The sequence below is a fragment of the Lepisosteus oculatus genome, chromosome 9 (genome assembly GCF_040954835.1).
Source record: "Lepisosteus oculatus isolate fLepOcu1 chromosome 9, fLepOcu1.hap2, whole genome shotgun sequence".
Classification (NCBI taxonomy): Eukaryota; Metazoa; Chordata; class Actinopteri; order Semionotiformes; family Lepisosteidae; genus Lepisosteus; species Lepisosteus oculatus.
Window position 1 is genome coordinate 18737227 of NC_090704.1, and position 21475 is coordinate 18758701.

General features: G+C 40.6%; 1 protein-coding gene across 2 annotated transcripts in view; it reads left to right on the forward strand.

The window, feature by feature from the left end:
- Positions 1-21475, forward strand: part of rabgap1l (RAB GTPase activating protein 1-like) — a 378884-nt gene that overhangs the window by 236596 nt on the left and 120813 nt on the right. For both annotated transcript variants that reach the window (XM_015355764.2, XM_006635021.3), the window contains one exon: positions 11166-11291. In XM_015355764.2, coding sequence (XP_015211250.2) covers positions 11166-11291 — 126 coding nt within the window. The remainder of the gene's footprint in view (positions 1-11165; positions 11292-21475) is intronic.

The window sequence follows — 21475 nt, forward strand, 5'->3', positions numbered from 1 at the left end:
TGGTCAGGAGCACTGGTTGTTTTAATTGGAATTACAAAATGCGGGGGATTTAATTTATCAATTTACTTAGTGTGTGTGTTTTTTCACTACTTACTATATCAATGCGTACTCAGTATTTCACTACTCACTATATCAATACTTAGTACATTCAACCAACTAGTCCCTCCAAGGTACGGTTTGTTTGACCTCCCTCATCTCTCGGCCAGAAGTGGGGGCATAATTGTTATTTATATTCTTCTTTACAGTTTAAATCCAGTTACTTTACCTCTGCTCTCTTCTTTTAAGTGTCTTGTTTTAAATGTCTCCATTCCCCACTCTACCATTATTGCCATGGTCTTTAGACCAACCAAACCTAATGAAGCCTTTTTAGGTGAGTTTGCTGATTTGCTTTCATTTTTATCCCACAGATTTAAGAGGATCCTTATTCTTGGGGACTTTAATATACATATTGACTCATGATCTTCCAATTTAGCTTTAGATTTTCTGGCTTTGTTGGGATGCTTTGATCTAACCCAGTTTGTTCTTAGCCCAACACATAACAAAAGATACAGCCTTAATCATTGCAAATTACTCTTTTTTTTTCTTACTTCTCTTCCCTTGAACTAGGTCCATTGGTCCAGGCAGGTGGTACGCGGGCTTACCTAATTATCTTTCTTAAAGCAAGTCTACGCTGTTTTAAGTCAGAGGAAAGAATATTCTAGTATCTGCTACGAAGGGGCTCCCCCTAGGAGCACTGTTAAGAACTGCAAGCTTTAAAAAGTGGGAGGAGGGACTTGTGTGGTGGTTCTAGATATTGGGGTTTCACCAGCTGTTAATGGGACCGTCTGTGTCAGTAATGGGGCAAGCACCAGCCTAGTCGGCTTAAGGGTCTGCAGAAAGGGCAAAATTTCCATTCATTCTCCTTGGCTGTACCCTTCCGTTGCCTTTGTGTTTTAATTAAGCTTGAGTTATGGTGTACCACCTCGCCACTTCTTTCTCCCCATCAGCGCCTATCGCTTCAGTGTTTTAGTTTTATGCACCACGATTGAAGTGATGTCGCACACAAAATGATTCAGTCAGTTTGGCGGCAACATCCTTGCCACCGTGCAGCAATCTATTGTCATTAGTGATGCACAGGTCAACTTTTTTTTTACCTGCACCTAATTTAAAATGATAAAGAACTGACTCGAAGCCAGTCCAAACCCACTCCATTAGAAATTACACCGAACAATATTCGAACATTCATTTGATTAACATTTATTGAAACAGCATATCCAGATTCCTTGTTTTAAACAGACTAAGGTAGCCTAGTCTTGCTCCACAATCGATGCAGTTAACATAACCTGTGCTTTTTTCTTCAGTTGTGCTAACTAGCTCGCCAAACTTCTCCCACCTGGCTCTTTTGTCCCTCTCTCTTCTTTATTTTTATTTCACTATTCTGGAGTTGTGTCCTGATCTGCTCTAGCGAAGTTGCCATTTTTTTTTTGTAATACACTGTTGTCTGTTTGCTTACATTTTTTTCCGCTTTGCCTTGTGATACAACCAATTGGGGCTTAAATATGGTAAAATGTCAGTTTTAAACCTTAAAATCACTTTAATTTAAGATACAAATGATCGGTTTTCTGCAATATTTTGCTTTTGGTCATATTTCAACCCTCATCCGCCCAACCCGATCTAAAATCTTTTTTTTTAACCCGAGTCAACCCGCGCATCACTTGTTGTCATGATTGGTTCCGTTATTTACGTTTTTTATATGTGTGGTTCGACCGTTGCATTTATTATTGTTCGTACTGTTTTGTTCTTACTTTTGAATATTTTACCTTGAGTTTAAAAGTTCAAAGTGTAATTTAAAGAAGCAATCAAAGAAGAAGGGTTATTATGGATCACTGTCTCAAATCTGGGACTCTGAAATTTAAATATAGCAATGATAGTGACAGTGCAAGTGAAATAAGATGCAGAATAAAAGTGAAAATGCAAGTGAATTTGTAATCCATACCAGCAGTGCTGTAATTCTAATTCCAACAGATTGATAAATGTGATGTGCAAGGAAACAGAAGGTGTGCTTGATGTGATGTCTTCGTCCGGACATGAGACTTGTCCAGCTTGGATCCAGATATTCATTTCTCTGATTGCTCAACAAGGCAGTTTAGTTCTTCACATTAACATTTTAAGGAATAAAAATATTTGCAAAATATGCAGCTTTGTTTGTAAAAATAATATTACTTTTTATAATATTTAATTCAATATTTGTTATTTTTAGTACAATAATAGGTGATATTTTTACAGGGTTAGAAGTGGATGTAGGCATAGGTGGTCCATCGCATCTGTGACTTGGTGTAAGTGGTCCGCGGACCATATAACCTTGAGAACCACTGCTCTAGAGGACAAAATACATTTGCTTAATAGCGCTCTCTTAGCTTGACTGTACAGTATTTGCTCTTCAAAAAACTCGAACCATCTCTTTTACTCGCTCTTCCCCCTGGTACACCAACCATCTGCGTTCAATGAAGGCAGTTTCCCGGAAACTTGAATGTAGATGGCTTCTTTCTGGCCTAAATTATCAGGCTGGGAAAAATACTTGTCTGAATATAAGGATACCAATATAAGGATCTAGTCTGCTAGATCCAGCTACTTCTCTCACATTTAAAAAAATAAAATAACAGCCCTAGACACCTTTTCTCCACCATCAACAGACTGCTAAAGCCAAACTGCCCCATCACTACACCTGCCTCATCGCAACTTTGGAACACATTTTAAGATTTCTTTAGCTGCAAAATCAGCTACATCCAGCATGACATTCTCTCCACAATGTATGTCACTTTCATACCTCCTTCCTGCTTGCCCAACTTTACTGGTTCCCTTCTCACTAATTTCTCTCTTCTTGACATTGCATCCATCAGTAAACTGGTTTCACTTATTAAATCCACCACTTGCCTATTAGATCCCATTCCCACCACTTTATTTTAATCCTGTTTCACTACTCTCTGCCCCATTGTCCTCAGTATAATAAATTAATCCTCAAAACTGCTGCCATTACCCCCTGCCTAAAAGCCAAACAAGCCTCTGGACAATCTAAACAATTTTCGCCCCATCTCCAACTTACCTTGCTTGCAAAAAATTCTAGAACATGCTGTTACAATTCAGTTCAATAACCACCTCGTTGCAAATAACCTTTTAAAACCCCCCCAATCTGGCTTCCGACAACTTCACAGCACAGAATCTGTCCTGGTCAAAGTCACTAACGATCTTCTTATAGCTTCTGATTCTGGTTCTGTTTCTATTCTCATTCTTCTTGATCTCATTGATACTTTTGACACTGTTAACCATGGCTTTCTCATCTGCTCTTAAATGGTTCAAGTCTTACCTCACTGACCATTGTCACTTTGTCTCTGTGGGCGGACTTAGGTCTGAAATTGGACTTGTTAAGTCTGTTGTTCCTCAGGGCTTGATACTGGGCTCTATACTTTTCAGCACTTACATGCTTCCATTTGGTTAGCTTTTATGATCCTCAACTATCACTTCTATGCTATTGATAGTCACATCTACACCCATAACAAAATAATGTCACTGATGTGGCTGTCTCTACTCTCTCTAACTGTGTCTCTGACATAAACACATGGATGACTCAAAATTTCCTTCATCTAAACTGTGACAAGACTGAAACCATCAACTTTGTAAAGCTAATGCTATAACCCTATCTGTGGATTGTACTGTACTTGAGCTTCAGTCTCAATTGAAAAACGTTGGGGTGATATTTTATTCAGGCTTGACATTTGACCCACATGTGCATAATATTGTCAAAACATCATTCTTTCACCTCAGAAATATTGCCAAACTTATCAAACTTACGTTATCACTAACTGTTGCTCAAAAGTCAATCAACATATTTGTCTTCTCCCAAATTGATTACTCTAATGCTCTACTTGCTGGGGTTACTAAATCCACATTAAACAAACTCCACAATGTCCAAAATTTGGCAGCCAGAATCCTGACCAGTTCTAGTGCAAGTGATCACATTACTCCGATCCTGGAGTCCTTGTACTGACTTCCTATCAGGTTTCTTGTCGACTTCAAAATCCTCATGCTCATTTATAAGGCTCTGCTTCGCTTGGCACCTCAGTACCTGTCTGAGCTACTATCATTCTACTCCTCATCTGGCAACCTTTGCTCCTCTAATTCTGATCTCCTATCTCTACGGGGTGACAGAGCCTTCTCTTTTTATCCCCCAAAGCTCTGGAAATCTAGCCTTAAGGATATCAGGATATCTCCTTGCCTAAACTATTTCAAATCTAAACTCAAAACCCTATTCATTAGAAGAGCCTTTACTTAACTAATTCTGTTTTACACCTTTGCTCCTACCTTATTTATTACTCCCATCTACTGTCTCCTCTCATTGTGGATTTTCATTGCACATATCTTGTGTATTTTTTGTTGTTGTCATTCTGTAAAATGCTTTTAGAAAGCCACCTTTAAAGGTGCTATATAAAATCAAGTTTCTTCTTCTTTAGTCTCCATTCTCCAGAGTGTTTTAATTTTCATTACATTGTATATATTTAATAGCTCAGTATAAAATAAAAATATTACCTTATTCACTTTATCAACTTTACATGGATAAGAACCACCATGATTTAAGAGTTGTGTAATTATATGAGACTCAAAAAAGTGATGTGATTATTAAAAACACAGTAAACTCTACAAAAATTTAATTTAAAGTAAAACAGATCTGATGTTGTACAGCATATGCACTATGGATCTGCACCACTGGGCCAGGAACCTCCAGATACCCAGATATTTTATACACTATGACCTGCCTTCTTGGAGGGTGCCTTTAGCAAATTTGCACTAAACCCTCCATGAAGGCACTTCACAAATAGCTTTTAAATTAAACTTAAAATCCATTAATTTTGATATTGATATTAACATTAATCTTAAGAGAAGATCACTTTATTGGCCAAATACAATTTCATGTATTAGGAATTTGTCTTTTCACATACCCCAACTTGCTCTTCATGAGACACACAGACAAAGAGAGAAACTTGGGGTCAAAGAGCAGAGTCAGTCATTTATATGGTGCTCCTGGAGCAGTTGGGGCTATGGGCCTTGCTCAGGGGCCCCGCGGATTAGGACTTCTCTACCGGCCACGGGATACAAACTGGCGACCTTCCAGCCACAGGCGCAGATCCTTAGCCACGGAGCCACCACCTTGCCCCAAACTGGGCCCCACCCGATGGCAGGGAACTACAAAACTTGCATGGAACTCAGTCATGCTCCTCTCCATGGAAATCTTTAGTAAAATATTAAAATTAACATTAATATTGATTCCCATATCCTTCTTGGAAAAAATTATACTAACACTGAATTTATAGAAAATGCTGTCTAGCCACTAACTACCCATAGTGCACCTGGCACCATGTGCTAAAGTCTAGCTGTGGCTTCTGTTTTCAAGCTCCCTAGCAGACATTTTCTTAGCTTCAATGTAGTCCCTAATTCACTCATTACTCATCTTCTTCTACTCCAGGGAATGTTGTACTTGTGAGAGAGCATGAAAAGAGTTGTATGCAGAGTGATGAAGCCATGCAAAAAACAGGCCTGAAAATGATGTAATATATATTGTCAGGTGATCCTTCAGCAAATAAATGGATATACATTTTTTCGAAAATTTTTTTGTTGTGTAACTTTTTGTTACTTAACTCTGAAAAAACGGAGGTTCTGTTGTTTGGAGGCAGCAATACCGATAGGACTACTATAACTTCAGCACTTAACTCAGAGGATTTAAAAATTTGCCTCAAAGACTCAGCACGTAACCTAGGCATCATATTAGAGACAAGAATGTATACATTCTCTTGCTGTAGAGTTAACTCTCATGTTAAAACAGTATCTAAAACATGCTTCCTACAGTTAAGAAATATTGCAAAACTACGGCAGTTTCTCTCCACTCCAGACACAGAGAAATTAACACATTCTCTTGTATACAGCAGGTTAGCTCTCAGAGGTCTGGCACCTGTCTATCTAATGGAGCTTTTTAATGTTTACCATACAAGTTGCCTGCTTAGATCACAGAATGCAGGTCTTCTTCATATTTCACGCAATAATACAAAATTTAGTTGGCGGTAAAGTCTTTAGTTACAGGGCCCCTTACTTATGAAACAGTCTCCCATTTGGGATGCCAAGTCAATCTCAGTATTCAAATCCAGACTGAAGACCTATTACTTCAGCCTAGCCTGCTCACACCTTACATTATAGCCTGCTGCAACCACGGCTGCTGGTGCTCTGGTACATGCCATTGTGTGTCTCTATGTTGGCCCACCAGGTAGATACATCTATTCTGACCAAACTATCCTATTCTCCTCCCCACATGTCCGGATGGTGCCCGGGCTGGGCACCACCTGAGTTGGATGCTTGGATACAAGAGAGGCATCGTGGATATAGCTATCGTTTTGCTGGTCTACAGAGATCTGCATGGATCTGCATGGATTACTGACGTATATGATGGATGGATGGATTAAAACCCGCATTCATTTATTTCCTGTTTTTATTGTATAATGTTAGCGTGCCCATAGGGGTTGAACAGCCAGTTGACATTGGACCCCTAGAGGGTTTTTTCTCCTTACTAAGGAGTTTTTGGTTCCTCTCCTCCTTTGTCTTCTGGTCTTCTGTTCTGTATTCACACAATGTATGGTTACTTGCATAGTTAAGCGCACAAAGGCGTACAAATACCTAGCTTTCCAAGGGATTTTACTCCGGCATCCGTGACAGAATATTGAACTTTTTTTTTGTGCTGTGTGTTTCTATTTTTTGTTCCCGAGTTTTTTGTTGTTTCTTTGTTCTTTTTCTCTTGGTGTTTTGGTCTCTCACTTCCTGGTTTCTGTGTTCCCTGGTCTCCCTGACCCTTGTTTCCCTGGACTCTTGGTTCCTTTCTATTGTGTGTAGTTTGTTTCCCTGGTCTCCCAGGTTTATTTTTTGTTGTATGTGCCTTTGTATTTGTACATGTTTTTTGTCTCAGTCCCCTGAGTCCCACTCTGCCCCCCCTTCCTCTACCCAATAAAGGTTTTTACCTTGAAGGAGCCTGAACCAGTTAAGTAAAGGCTTTTCTGAAGAAGAGGGTTTTGAGTCTGGATTTGAAGGAATTTAGAGAAGGTGACTCTCTGATATCCTTGGGCAAAGAGTTCCAGAGCTTGGGGGCATAACAGGAGAAGGCCCTGTCACCCATACAATGTAGATGGGCTAGGGGAACAGTAAGGAGGGCAGAATTTGAAGAGGTTGCGAGGTGGGGAGTAGGGCGATAATAGTTCAGACAGGTACTGAGGTGCCAAGCCATGCAGAGCCTTATAGGTGAGCATGAGGATTTTAAAGTCTACATGGGATTTGACCGGAAGCCAGTGCAAGGACTCCAGGACAGGAGTAATGTGAACACTTGCACTAGACCTGGTCAGGATTCTGGCTGCTGAATTTTGGACATACTGCAGCTTGTTCAGAGTAGATTTTGACACCCCTGCGAGTAGAGCATTTCAGTAGTCAATTCGAGAGAATACAAATGTGTTGATCAGCTTTTCAGCCAGAGTTAATGATAGCATAGAGCATAGTCTTGCGATATTTCTAAGGTGAAAAAAAGATGTTTTTACATTATGCTGCACATGTGGGTTGAATGTTAAGCCAGAATCGAATATAACGCCAAGGTTTTTCAATTTTGATTGAAGCTCAAGTACAGAGCTATCTACAGAAAGGGTTACAGGACTGGCTTTACGAAGTCGATGGGGAGTACCAAACAAGCACGACTTCAGTCTTGTCTCAGTTGAGATGAAGGAAGTTTTGAGTCATCCAAATTTTTATGTCAGAGATGCAATTAGATAGAATAGAGACAGCCACATCAGTGTCAGGTTTGGTATGGATGTATATTTGAGCATCGTCAGCGTAAAAATGAAAGCTGAGGCCATGTGATCTTAAAAGCTGACCAAGAGGAAACATGTAAATGCTGAAGGGCAAGGGGCCCAGTATTGAGCCCTGAGGGACACCAGACTTAACAAGACCAATTTCAGACCTGTACCCATTAAAAGAGACAAAGTGACAGCGATCAGTGAGGTAAGATTTGAACCATTTGAGGGCAGTGTCAGAAACTCCAAACACAGTCTCAAGACGAGAGAGTAAGATGTTATGGTCAACAGTGTCAGAAGCAGCACTGAGATCAAGAAGGATGAGTATGGAAAGAGAACCAGAATCAGAAGCTATTAGAAGATCGTTGGTGACTTTGACCAGGGCCGTTTCTGTGCTGTGAAGTTGACGGAAGCCAGATTGGAGGGGTTCAAAAAGGTTGTTTGTCATCAGGTGGTTATGTAACTGAAGTGTGACAGCACTTTCTAGAATTTTAGAAAGAAAGGGTAAGTTGGAGATGGGGCGAAAATTGTTTAGATTGTCGAGAGCCATGTTAGGCTTTTTTGGCACTGGGGTAATGGCAGCAGTTTTGAGGACTGTTGGTACAACGCCAGTGCTCATGGATTCATGTAAAATATTGAGGACAATGGGACAGAGAGAAGAGAAACAGGACTGGAATAAAGTGGTGGGAATGGGATCTAAGATAGATGTGGTTGGTTTCATGCACGTAACTAGTTTGTTGAGGGATGCTGAGTCAAGAAGAGAGAAGCTGGAGAGAAGGAAACCAGAGAATTTGGATGAGGAGGGAGGAGGTATGGAAATTATATGCGTAGTGGAGAGAATGTGATGCCGGATGTTGTCAATCTTAGAACTAAAGAAATCTAAGAATGTGTTGCAAAGTTGTGATGAGGCAGGTAATGTGTTAGGGCAGTTTGGCTTGAGCAGTCTGTTGATGGTGGAGAAAAGATTTCTGGGGTTGTTTTGGTGATTTTCAATGGTGTGAGAGAAGTAGGTGGATCTAGCAGACTCTATGGTAACCTTACGATCAGATAAGTAATATCTCCAAGCCTGATAATGTACATTTAGGCTGGAAAGACGCCAACTATGCTCAAGTTTGTGAAAGGCTGCCTTCATGGATCACAGATGGTCATTGTACCAGGGGGCAGGGCGAGAGAAAGAGATGGTTCGAGTTTTTAAAGGAGCAAAGTTGTCAAGGGTAGATAAAAGAGCACTGTCAAGTAACTCTATTTTGTCCTCTAGAAGGTCAGAGGAAGAGAAACAGGATAAGGAGGACAGAATAGAATTTGCAAACCTTGGGTGATCAATTGATCGCCAGTTGTGGAAATTTACAGAGCGTGGGGAGGAGGTGTTAGAAACAGGTAATTCCAGATTGAAGAGAATGGCTAAGTGGTCAGAGAGGCCTAGATCAAGGGGAGAGCAGTGGGAGACAAAGGAGTCATTTGCAATAATTAGATCTAAGGTGTGTCCTTTGTTATGTGTAGGGGTACAAACAAACTGAGTAAGGTCAAAGCTTGCCAAAAGAGAAAGGAAGTCTTTAGCCAGACTGGAAGAGCTTGAATCGATGTGTATATTAAAGTCCCCTAGAATAAGGATCCTTTTAAACTTAAGGCATAAGAATGAGAGAAAATCAGAAAACTCACCTAAGAAGGCTCCACTGGGTTTGGGTGCGCTATAAACTGTGGCAATAATAGTAGATTGGGGGATAGAAACATTTAAAACAATCAAAAGAAGTGGGAGGAGGTATAGTAATAGGACTTAGACTGTAAAAAAAGTTGTAAATAACAATAATGCCCCCGCCTCCATCATTTTGTTTGTGCCAGGTTTCAGTTAAGGACAGAAGGTCCGGTTTTTGTTCTTTGATGATGTCACATAAAAGAAGAGCCTTGCTGTTAATGGAGCGGGTGTTGAGTAGCGCTGATCTGGCCAGTCTCGGAGATTCAGGGGGAAGCAGAGTGTGCTGCAGGTGCGGTAGTGAGAGGAGATTTTTGAGGTCGGCGCCGGTACGTGATGGACTTACAGTCGAGCGCCTCAAGGCAGGGATAGAGACTCCGCTGGCAGACGAATGAAAAAAGCGGCCTCCTGTGCTGCGATGGATGTAGTGACTCGGTTGTAAAATCCCAGTAAAATGGCAATGATCTAATGTGTCTTTCACCAGGAAGTAGCTTTGTTTTAGTTGAAGACGTTGCAGTGCAGTGTATCTCAGACATGATCAAGACGGGAAGGAAATCCAGAAAAGGTGGTAGCAAGTTGTGAAGGTCTTCAGTTGAGCAAATTCACGATGCAAGTGGAAGCTGCATTTGTAAATTTGTAACGTGGAGCGGAAAATGCGAAGCGGATGAAAATAGATACATGAGAAATCAGTGTCACCGAGAAGAGAAAGGAAAAATAAACATAAATAAATAGATAAAAATAGTGAGAACAAAAAAAAAACTTGTGAGAGGAGCGGCAGCCAAACACGCCAGCGTTCCCTCTCGACCAGAACCGGAATCAACTGGTTCTCTGGTTTTCTGGGGTAGCTCTCAGCCATGGACTTCTGGAGATTTTCTTTCAGTTAAATGGGGTCCCCCCCCCCAGTACTGTGCAGCTCATTTGTTTTTTGGGTGTCAGGAGCCGCCCGTGAAAGGAGGCGTACTGTCACGCCCTATACAGCTAGAGGGCGCTCCTACTCTGTCCTGTTCCAAGTTTCCCTGTGCTTTGCATGTCTTTCCGGTTTGTCTTTGTTTGGGGCTATATATTTCCGGGTCACCCTTTCGTCCTCCCTCAGCATTGAGGGTTCGGATGTCTTGAGACCCTCCTAGCCTGAGGGCTTAGCTTTCTACCCGACATCGTCTGACCTCCTGAGCCCGGGCTAACCCCCGTTTTGACGCTATCCATAGGGTCTTTATTGCTCTCCTGGCCATTTGACGGCATGCCTTTCCGATATCCGTGACAGTTTAACATGAACAGATGGGGAATTGATATTGAACTGTGTGACTTACTTTCCGTCCTCATCTGACGAAATATTTCTGAGTTTAAGATAAATATTTTAACTATATAATAGATCTGATGACGATGCTTGCAGGAGACAGGAAAGAAGTCAGCTCTGGCTGGTGCCATCTGAAGTGCAGCTATAAAGGTTCTCTAATAACATCATGAATACATCATAAACTGTGGGTCATGGAATCTTATCTTCATGTTACAAACTGTTAAAGTGTGGAAAAAATGCCTGGTTTGCGATTATGAACCCTTTTTACAATGCCTTGGGTTTCAGCTTAAGTACTTTCTATCACTAACAGTGATGTCTTTTCTTGTCCCAGATGCCGGAAGAGCAGGCATTCTGCGTGTTGGTGAAGATCATGTATGAGTATGGCCTGAGGCAGTTGTACAAGAACAACTTTGAGGATCTGCACTGCAAATTCTACCAGCTGGAAAGACTTATGCAGGTGAGCAGCATACCCCCTGTCAGTGGACTGTACGGAATGTACAGTGTGGCAGTTTAGTTCACAAAGTGTTATTTTTGTTTTAAGGAAATGAACAACACTATCTTTGAACAATCAAATATTGCATAATGAGAGAAGGTGAGCTGTACCATCAGTGGCCCAATAACCTTTCCAGTGATCTTAAAAGACTGTGGTTAATGGATGTAATTAATTTTTATTTTAGATTATTAGGTTTAACACCACTGTCAAAAAAACGTATCTCTAAAAGCATAGCAACTCATGTGGTTTTAACTTAAAATTCATTGTGCTCTCTGGTGCTTTCAGATTGATGAACTGAAAAAGAAACTAGATATGCTTTTAGTTGTCTTTTTTATTTAAACTGACATTATTGTGGAGTAAATTTACTGGACATGAATATTGCTACAAATGGGTGGTTGCTAAACTAGAGAAATTCAGAAAATGAGTAAGCAGATAAATCAATAAGTAAAACTAATAATTATAACTCCCAACTTGTAAAGACTGGAAAAGGGCTATGGGGAAAACACAGTCAGGAATGGAAGGGATGGCGAACAGGGGGCGGTGCCAACAGTGAATCCAGGTGCAAGGGGGGAACGCAAGCAAATAAGTCCAATGTAGAATATCCGGGGAACAGACCAAAATCCAAAAACCAGGGAATCCATCCAAGACAGAACGATTAAAAACAGGAACATGGAACCAGGAAGTTAAAAACAGACTGACGAGGCCAGGCACTCCAAGCCCCAGACTCAGCTGGTCAGGACACCGTTCGGAAGCCTATGCCTTCAAGCCGCGGATGTAGGGTGACTTGATGCTAGGCGGGCCTCTGGGAGTCCGTCTTCCAATGCAGAGCCCCGAGCTTCCAGAGCACTGGGTATAAATAATACGGTGAATCCAGGGACAGGTGTACGTGATAATGAAACAAAACACAAAAAGGGTCGAAGCTCCCTCTAGAGGAGGGGTGACGATCATGACAACAGGTTTGTAAACCATTTTTTATTAAAAATGGCAATAACACACAACATAAAAATACAAAACACAAGTTACCCTTAGTACAAATTTACAAATTAAGCACCCCAGAGGCCTAACTCTTAAACACCCAGGAAACCTCAGACTGTTACCAAATAGTTCAGCTCTTACATAATTCCTACTGTAGTGTGCTCTCTGAAGGCACCAGTTCTGTAGGGTTTGGGCATTTACTGGGACAATAATTAATAATTAATAATAATTAATTGTAGCAGTAAATCACAAAATTGATTATTTTGAAGGCTTTAGAATCCAACCATGCGATATAACTCAAACAACGCACACACACAGGTACTAATACACAAGGATACATTTATTAATACATAGAACATGCATGTAAACCTAACAGATCTTATCGAGAGGGTTATCAGAATACAAAAGATATATATTCAATCAGTTACAAAGTGTTACACATATCAAGAGGACATACGTTCAGTATATCATTCATTTAGACCGTTTTGTAAATGAACTTCTACATTAGATACTCAAACTTCTACATTAGATACTCAAAACAAGTACATAACTCTTAGGAATTAAATTGATATTAACTGGTTGGGATAACAATTGAATTCTCGAGCTGTAATGCATTGAAGTTGAATACTCATCCAATCTCTGGGGATTCAGATCTCCTGCAGGCTCTCTGGCTCCGTGCCAGGCTGTGCAGTGTGGCTTGCGACGGTGCGCTGCTGATGCTCACTGGCTGGCTAGTTAGTGTTGGCTTTAACTAGCAAAGTTTGTGCACAGGAGAAAAGATGACTGTGGGTCCCAGCAAGTCAGGAAGAGTACCGGTTCGTTCCTAATGAAGCGCTAGTTCTGAATAGTGATTCAGCTGTCCACAGTTCCGACCTGTCCACGAGGCTTGCTGCTGGTGCTAACCTCGGGTGGATCCTCTGGTTACTTTCTGGCAACCTCTGCTCTCGACTCTTAGAACAAAGGAAAGTTCTGGCACTCGGACACACTGGCCGTTCCGTGGTTGTCCGGGCTGGGTCTCAGGATGGTCAGGAGGCGCACTGCGAGAATGTCTTGCCCTTGGGAGCCTTCTGCTCCTGGACCGTCCTGCCCTGGAATTCTCCTTTGAATTCCCTTTAGAAAAGTCCACAGAATCCTCTCAGGCCCTCTGTGTTGCCTGTTTTTACCTGGAGGAACTTCAGCTCATTCATTGGCTGAAAGGTCCATTGGCATCAGAGTCCCACGTGGGTTACTCGGCCCTACCAGTCCTTGATTGGTTGATCAAGGTGAGATATGAGTTACTTACTCCTGACACTTAGGAATGCAGTCCAGATGTCCATCTGGCACTCCCTAGACAGATAGGCGCCAATGGATGACCATTAATCATGATAGCCAGGCTTAGCTAAGTGCATCCCCCTTTGGGAGCTGTCCCTTATCAAAAGAAAACATCTTTAAATCAGCCTGCATGAAAAGCTTCTCTGTGGCTGCACCACAGAGATGAAGAGAGAGATGGGGCCTCATTTGGGAAAGCACCGCAACACTTAATTCTGTCTTATTAACAAGCATTGCCGCTACACTACATAGGCCGAAAATAAGACATAAACTGCCTTCTAAACTAAACCGAATACAACCTGCAGTTACATCACTCTCTCTGCAAAACTTGGATGCCACCAAATGAATGGGAAACTATCTACGTATTCTAAAAATGCACTCACTAACAGGGAGAGACCATTTTTGACAAGGGATTCTTTAAACAGGAAGTCAGAGTTCCCTAAAAAGCACAGGATAGGAAGCTTTCTTAACAAATTCAAATACTTAGCTACAATCTTGTCTTCCTGGGTGATCAGGAACAAGGAGCTCTCGCCTCCGATACATTTCTTGGGGTCTTCTCTGTTGTCTCCGACCTGTTATCTCCCTTGACTCTGCTTCACCATACTCTTACATGGTATCTTTCTGGATTGTTAAATAACACTTAATCATTTATCCAGAACATAGTTAACTAAGACAAACCAAGGAAAACTTTATGATTGATTTGATCACTAAATCTGTACCCCCTACATCTTCAGTCAAACATCTCTTTGTTTTGAAGATAGAAATGATAACACTGTCCAGGCGTTACGCATTGTATCTAGATTCTTGTCACCTATAGCTGTAACAATATATAAGATGATATAAGAAGTGTCAGCTTGTAAAAAGCACCAAGAATACAGGAAAGTTCTGAGAAAAAGAGATGTCCTTTGTATAATGTTTCATAAGGACTATCATGCAAGAAAGCCTTGTGGAGAGGTCAATTGTAGTTAAAAGCACTGCATGCTGATCTTTATAAATAATCTCATGTTTCTCAATCTGGAACAACCTGAAACCTTATTCTGTTGGAACACAAGCAATCTAATGATTTCAAGGTGTGCTTGGTTACTGCAGCACATCTGTCAGCCACAGTCCAGAGCAAAATCCAGTTATGCTGTAAGTGTCACAAAAGAGAGTTTAAGAGGAAGAGAAGAGCTCTGAAAAAATTAAGAAGCCCCATACATCTCTTCTTTTTTCGAAATCTATTTAAGTATATGTCTGTAATTTTGCATGTTGCAGTAAGGAACAGATATCTGAGGTCTTATAGTTTTATGAGAACTAAATAAATGACTACAAATAAGAGGAGGCAATCTGGCCTATCGACCCTGTTTGCATGTTAGTAGCTAATTGTTCCAAGCATCTCATCTAACCATTTCATGAAGGAAACTTGATTATTGGCTTCAACAACATGGCTAGGTCGCTTTGTTCTAGATTTCCACATCTCTAAGACATTATTCATTATGGCATTGAAAAGAAACTGCATACACTAGTCCACCACTTATTTGTCAAAAATGTCTATCTACCTTAAAGAACACAGGAACCAGAAACACAAATATTGAGGGAGTATCATAGAGAGGGAGAAATCAGATGGAGAGAGCTGTGTTGAGGAAATAGGTGGAAAGATTTGTGACACTGGAAACAGGTTGTGAAATACAGTACGAACTACAAAGCTCCTTACACATTAAATAATGAAAAAGTTAAGATTCAACTGAGTATCCCATCTCCTTTTTTTATTAATATAAGAGCATCAGAATGTAAGACTTCTCTGCCATAATGACCAAATAGTGGCTCAAGGCAGTTTTAGGATTAATAGCATTCAATGTGAAATGCATAAATTATAAATGGAAAATTTATTTGGACGGTCTCAATTTGCACTCTGGCCTGGGACATATCTTCACATTTATCCTTGTTTTTCCTGGATGCTCTAGTTTTCTCCCATTTTCCAAAGACATTCTGGCATTCTGGCTCACCAGCGGCTCCGACCCTGCTTGTTTGACCACAGACCTGACCAACATTCCCCGCCTGCTACACTACCATCACTGCCTGCATGCACAGCTCTGCTGCTTCTCTGTGTCCCTATCTAGCTGCAGCACCACACTGAGTGATCAACTTCTCAATGTGTTCTGTGTCATTTCTTAATGTATGTTTTTCCCTCTCAGCCCAGTCTCTGTGTACATGCATTGCTGCTCAGCTTTCCTCTGAATGTGTTCTGCTGTCCTAAAATACTCTGCACCACCTAATGCAGATATAGATGTAAATTGCTCACAGGCGATGCAGATTTTCTCTTGGAACATGTTTTTATGGTAACTGGCATAGAAAGACAGGTGTCACGAACAGTTCTTTCCGGGCCCTATGCAGACGACACGATCCGGATTAGTGAGGAAACACGGGGGAGACAGTTATGCGAGAGACGGGTATGGGCACAGGGGGCGTGTCCAAGGGGTGCATGTGTCCAGGGGGAGTGAGTCCGAGGCGAACAATCCATGAAGAAATCCAAACGGGTAATCCAAGACAGAAGGTAGAGTCCAAGGCCAGGGGATCCATCCAGAGAATAGAACCATGAACGGGGTCAGGACCAGCGGGACGGGGAATCAGGAACAGAAAGTTAAAACCATAACGGAGCCAGATGCAGCAGGACCCTGGGCTCTCACGAAGTGGAATACAATGAGGAACCTCGGGTGATGTCTGTGTCTGGCTTTTAAGGGGGAACGGAAATCAGAAACAGGTGCAGGTAATGGGGCAGAAAAAAGGAAGGGCTGGAGCACCCTTAAGAGGAGGAGTAGCGATCGTGACAACAGGTTCATGGCCGGCTACAATGGCAAACGCTAGCTTGCTCAACAGTTTTGCCTTCAAGGAGAAGATTAAGCATAAATATTGGTGCATGTCAACAGATAAAAATACAAAAACTGTATCAGTGACACACCTGCTTGTTGGTGGGTCTCTAATAAATGTACCTTTCATGGTTGAGTGGTAGGAAGAACAAAGATAGTTTGCAATGTTTGGTTAAAGGATTTAGGTGGAAAGATTTTTACATCATATCAGTAATTCCTCATAAAACTTCAGAGTCCCTCACTAAAATGTGCTCAGGATGGTTTCACAGCATTTTTTAAAATGCTGCATAAACTTTGTTGCTTAAGCCTAGAGTTGTAAAATCTTCCAAACACATTCATATTTTGAATGCTACTTTATTCTGAAATTAAAAAATTAAGCTAGTGCAACATCCATGCTGTTAAATCTGCTATTTCTGTATTCATTATTCTGTCTGTGCATACTGAAGGCTGTCAAGGTTTTAGATGTTAAAATATTATGGTAAGTGAAAAACTCTTTATGTGGAGACTGATTCCCATTAATTTGCAGAGCTCTTACATTCTCCTCAAGTATTTAAGTGCCATGTTGTTGTAGGTATTAAAGGAAATCCTGTTGAAATTAAATTATGCTTAGAAATTGAATTGAACTCACAGTGTGATTTTTCACAGTTATGCTGAACTTGATTAATATTGATCAGCCACAGTGAAGATACCTTGTTATCAGTTCATTGTCTTATGCCACATGATAATAGCATACAACAAAATTTGTTTAAATATCCCAAAGCCATATTTAAATGGCATCTGATAGTCCTTACCAATAATGGATACTTTCTGGCTGTGCATGGCCTAATTAAAGCCAGAGGATGCCCGAGATGTGTGGTGAATATTCCTTTGATAAGACCTCCAATCTGAAGTTTGGAGCAAGGTTATTTGGTCGAGCTGCATGTCACTTTATCCTGATTCTGCATCCTAAACATGGCTGATCCTGGTTTCATGGCACCTGGTCATGTGTTGGGTAGGAGTTTTCTACAAAGCTTACCTTAATACAGACTAGAGCAGGGTTCTTAACCTTTTTGAGTGTGACCGTTTTTTGAGGTTAAAAATATTTTGAACCCCCCTCCACACACACACAGATTTAAAAATCATCATGTTTATTAATTGTAAGCCTACTCGCTTAATAATAATAATAATAATAATAATAATAATAATAATAATAATAATAATATTTATGTATATAGCATACAATTTTTTGCAACTCAAAGTGCTTGTTACAAAAAAATTAAAAAGTAGAAAAAAACTTTAAAAAATCAACTTAAAATAAGCAACAATAACACATTAAAAGAACCATGCACAAACAATACAAATAGCACTGAAATTATATTTTAAAAAATCAAGTAAAAGCAAGAGTAAAAAAAATAGTTTTGAGTACCCGTTAAAAAATATCCACAGAGCCAGCCTCTCTCATATTTTTAGGAATACTATTCCATGGTTTGGGTGTGTAGTAGCAAAAGGCTGCCTCTCCTCTATCATTCTATGCTTAATTTTTGGAATAATCTTTAAAAGTCATGCACTTGTTGCACTCACCTTGATGGAATTTACAGTATGAAAAGCTTCATCCATTACTTGTTTGAGTTTGGGGGGCATTTTCTTAGCCTTGATGGCTTGTCTATGAATCATACAATGCGCTCAACAAAGCGAACAGAGCAACGGCCATAATTTTCATGACTAGCCCACTTTGTTTGCCAGTCATAGCTCGTGCAATGTTTGAGCAGATTCGCACACACTTGTTCCAGTCAATTTCATACTCACGTACTTATGTGTCCAGCAAAATGAAAAGTTGATTACTATTGGCACACTCGGGAAGAGGGCGACAGAACAATTCAATTTTTTATATAGCACATTTCACAACAAGGTTGCCCCAAGTCACTTAACAATGCAAGTGACCATACATTTTGTGAATACAGAACAGATATGACCAGAAGACAACGGAAGATAGGAACCAAAAACTCCTTAGTAAGGAGAAAACACAACCCTAGGGGTCCAATGTCAACTGGCTTCCCAACCCCTTTGGGCATGCGAACGCTATATAATTAAAAAAATAAATGAATGAGGATATTAATTCGTCCATCATGTCTTCTGTATGTCAGTATTCCATGCAGATCTCTGTAGACCAGCAAAATCCTTCTAAACGATAGCTATATCCACGATGTCCCTCTTGGATCCATGGCAGTGATGCAGCATCCAACTCAGATGGTACCCAGCCCGGGCACCATCCGGACATGTGAGGAGGAGAATAGGATAGTTTGGTCAGAACAGATGTATCTCCCTGGTGGGCCAACATAGAGACACACAAAAGCATGTACAGCAGCACCAGCAGCCATGGTTTCAGCAGGCTATGACATAAGGTGTGAGTAGGCAAGGCTGAAGTAATAGGTCTTCAATCTGGATTTGAATACTGAGATTGACTCGGCATCCCGAATATGGGGTGGGAGACTGTTCCATAAGCTAAGGGCCCTGTAGCTAAAGCTTTAATGTCAACTAAATTGTTTATTAATACGTGGAATATGAAGAAGATCTGCATTTAGTGATTTATGCGGGCGACTTGAATGGTATACATCAGTGGTTCTCAACATTTTTGGACCAAGTACCACTCCGATCAAACCAAAGCATCCAAGAACCACCTACAAGTAATCTTCTCATAGGAACCCCAGAAAATCTCAATGACCAACATGAGCGCGCGTTCACATACTCACATACACATATAATAAATATTATAATAATGAACTATATTTGATATAGCACCTTTAAAGGTGGCTTCTCAAAGTGCTTTACAGAATGACAACAGGAACAACAACAATTAAAAATAAACAATATAAATATGTTTAGTCAAGCAAAGTAGATGTGAATTCATTGGTCGAGCCTTGATACAATTCACAACAGAGTCTAACAGATTTTAAGTCGTCAGGCATTTTCTTGACGGCAAACGCCTCACGGTGGATGCTACAGCGCGTCCACTTCATATCTGGAGCAACATCTCTAATTTGTGCAAGTACACTGCTGTGTTGGCTTGTCATTGGTCTTGCACTGTCTGTACAATCTCCGACCCATTTTATCCAGTCGATGCCATTCTCTTCGATAAATTCATTCAGAAGCTGAAATATGTGCTTTCCTGTAGTTCCTGTTGGTAGTGGCTTACAGAACAGAAAGTGCTCATGGGACGTACCCTCAAACTCGTATCTAACGTAAACGAGCAAATTGGCCAAATCAACAACATCTAGACTCATCTAATTGCAGTGAAAAGCATCTGCTCATCTTAATGCATTCTATCATGTACTTTTGATATCATCCACCATATCAATAATTCTATGAGTGACTGTGTCTTTCGGAGGGGGAAGCAGGTCAAGCTGTTTAATAACTTTTTCTCCAAACATAATACATGTCAGCTCTTTTGCCAACGGTAAACAAAGTTCTTCACAGTGTGGGGCTTACCTGCTTTAGCAATCCGCAAGCTTGCATTTTTCCCCATTTCCGTTTCAGGAGTCTGTCTCAGCAGTTAAAATAAGTTTTTATTTCATGCGCATGGGAGCAAAAAACAGACTCTTGGTGTATTTTTCTCAAATTTACCTAGAACAATTCTTAAATATTTTTCTGTTATCTATCACGCTTTTCTGTGCTCACAAGATTGCCAGCGTTCGTAGTACTCGTTTCTATGCTTTCCTGTGCTACAACATTGGCATTGTTCCAAAATCATGCACACTCATACCTCCTTATTTGCTGGAGATAACTTTTTTTAAATACAATCGGTCATATACGTTAGTAGCACGTATTCTTATAGAATGGTATAGAATTACATAGTAGGTCTTGTGTCCACTCAAGTATTAGTGCATGCTGTATTGTAGTGCGTAGGCTGCGTATTCGACATAAACTAATTTTATTAAAATAGAACATATGAAAACCCATCCCTATTTTTCAGTGCACACAACAAAGTTCCAGGGTCATATGGCGTACCACCTGGCGGCGCTCTGCGTACCACTTGTGGTATCATAGTTTGAGAGCCACTCGTATACAATAATAAGTTCCATTAGATAGACAGGTGTGTGACCTCTGAGAGCCTTGTAAGTAAGTAGAAGGATTTTGAAGTCTGCCCTGTAGCTGATAGGAAGCCAATGAAGAGAGCTAAGTATGGGGGTTATATGGTCATACTTTCTGCTCCAAGTAACAATTCTAGCTGCTGCATTCTGAATTCGCTGTAAGGTGTTGAAAGAGTGCTGGGTGCTCCCTGATAGTAGGGCATTGCAGTAGTCTAACCTGTTGTATACAAGAGCGTGTATTAATTTCTCTGTGTCTTGAGTGGAGAGAAACTGCCTTAGTTTTGCAATATTTCTTAACTGTAGGAAGCATGTTTTCGATACTGCTTTAACAGGAGAGTTAAATGAGAGCCTTGTGTCTAATTTGATGCCTAGGTTATGTGCTGAGTCTTTGAGGCAAATTCGATCTAAACTAAATGTATATTTGAGTGTCATCAGCATATGAATGAAAGTTAATATTATGTTTTTATATTATCCTACCTAGCGGCAGCATGTAGAGAGAGAACAATATTGGTCTCAGCACTAACCCCTGTGGTACCCCAAATTGAACTGGTGACATTGACAAAGCAGTACAATAATGAGATATTTGAACATAATGAAATGATTAGTTAAATATGAAGTAAACCACTTAAGGTTCCACATAAGCCAACCTCAAACTCAAGCATGTGTAACAAAACAGAGTGGTCTACCGGCTCAAAGTCAGCACTGAGATCTAGAAACACAAGCACTGTTGCATTCCCCGCATCAGTAGCTAACATAATATAATTTACTGTACTACTCTTGTTAATCCAGTTTCAGTGCTGTGGCCTGGGCGGAAACCAGACTGAAATTTCTCAAGTATATTATTTGAGTCCAGATACGATTGAAGTTGGGCCACAACTATTCTCTCAAGAATTTTAGATAGAAATGAGACGTTTGAGACGGGTGTGTATTTGTTAAGAACTTGTGGATGAAA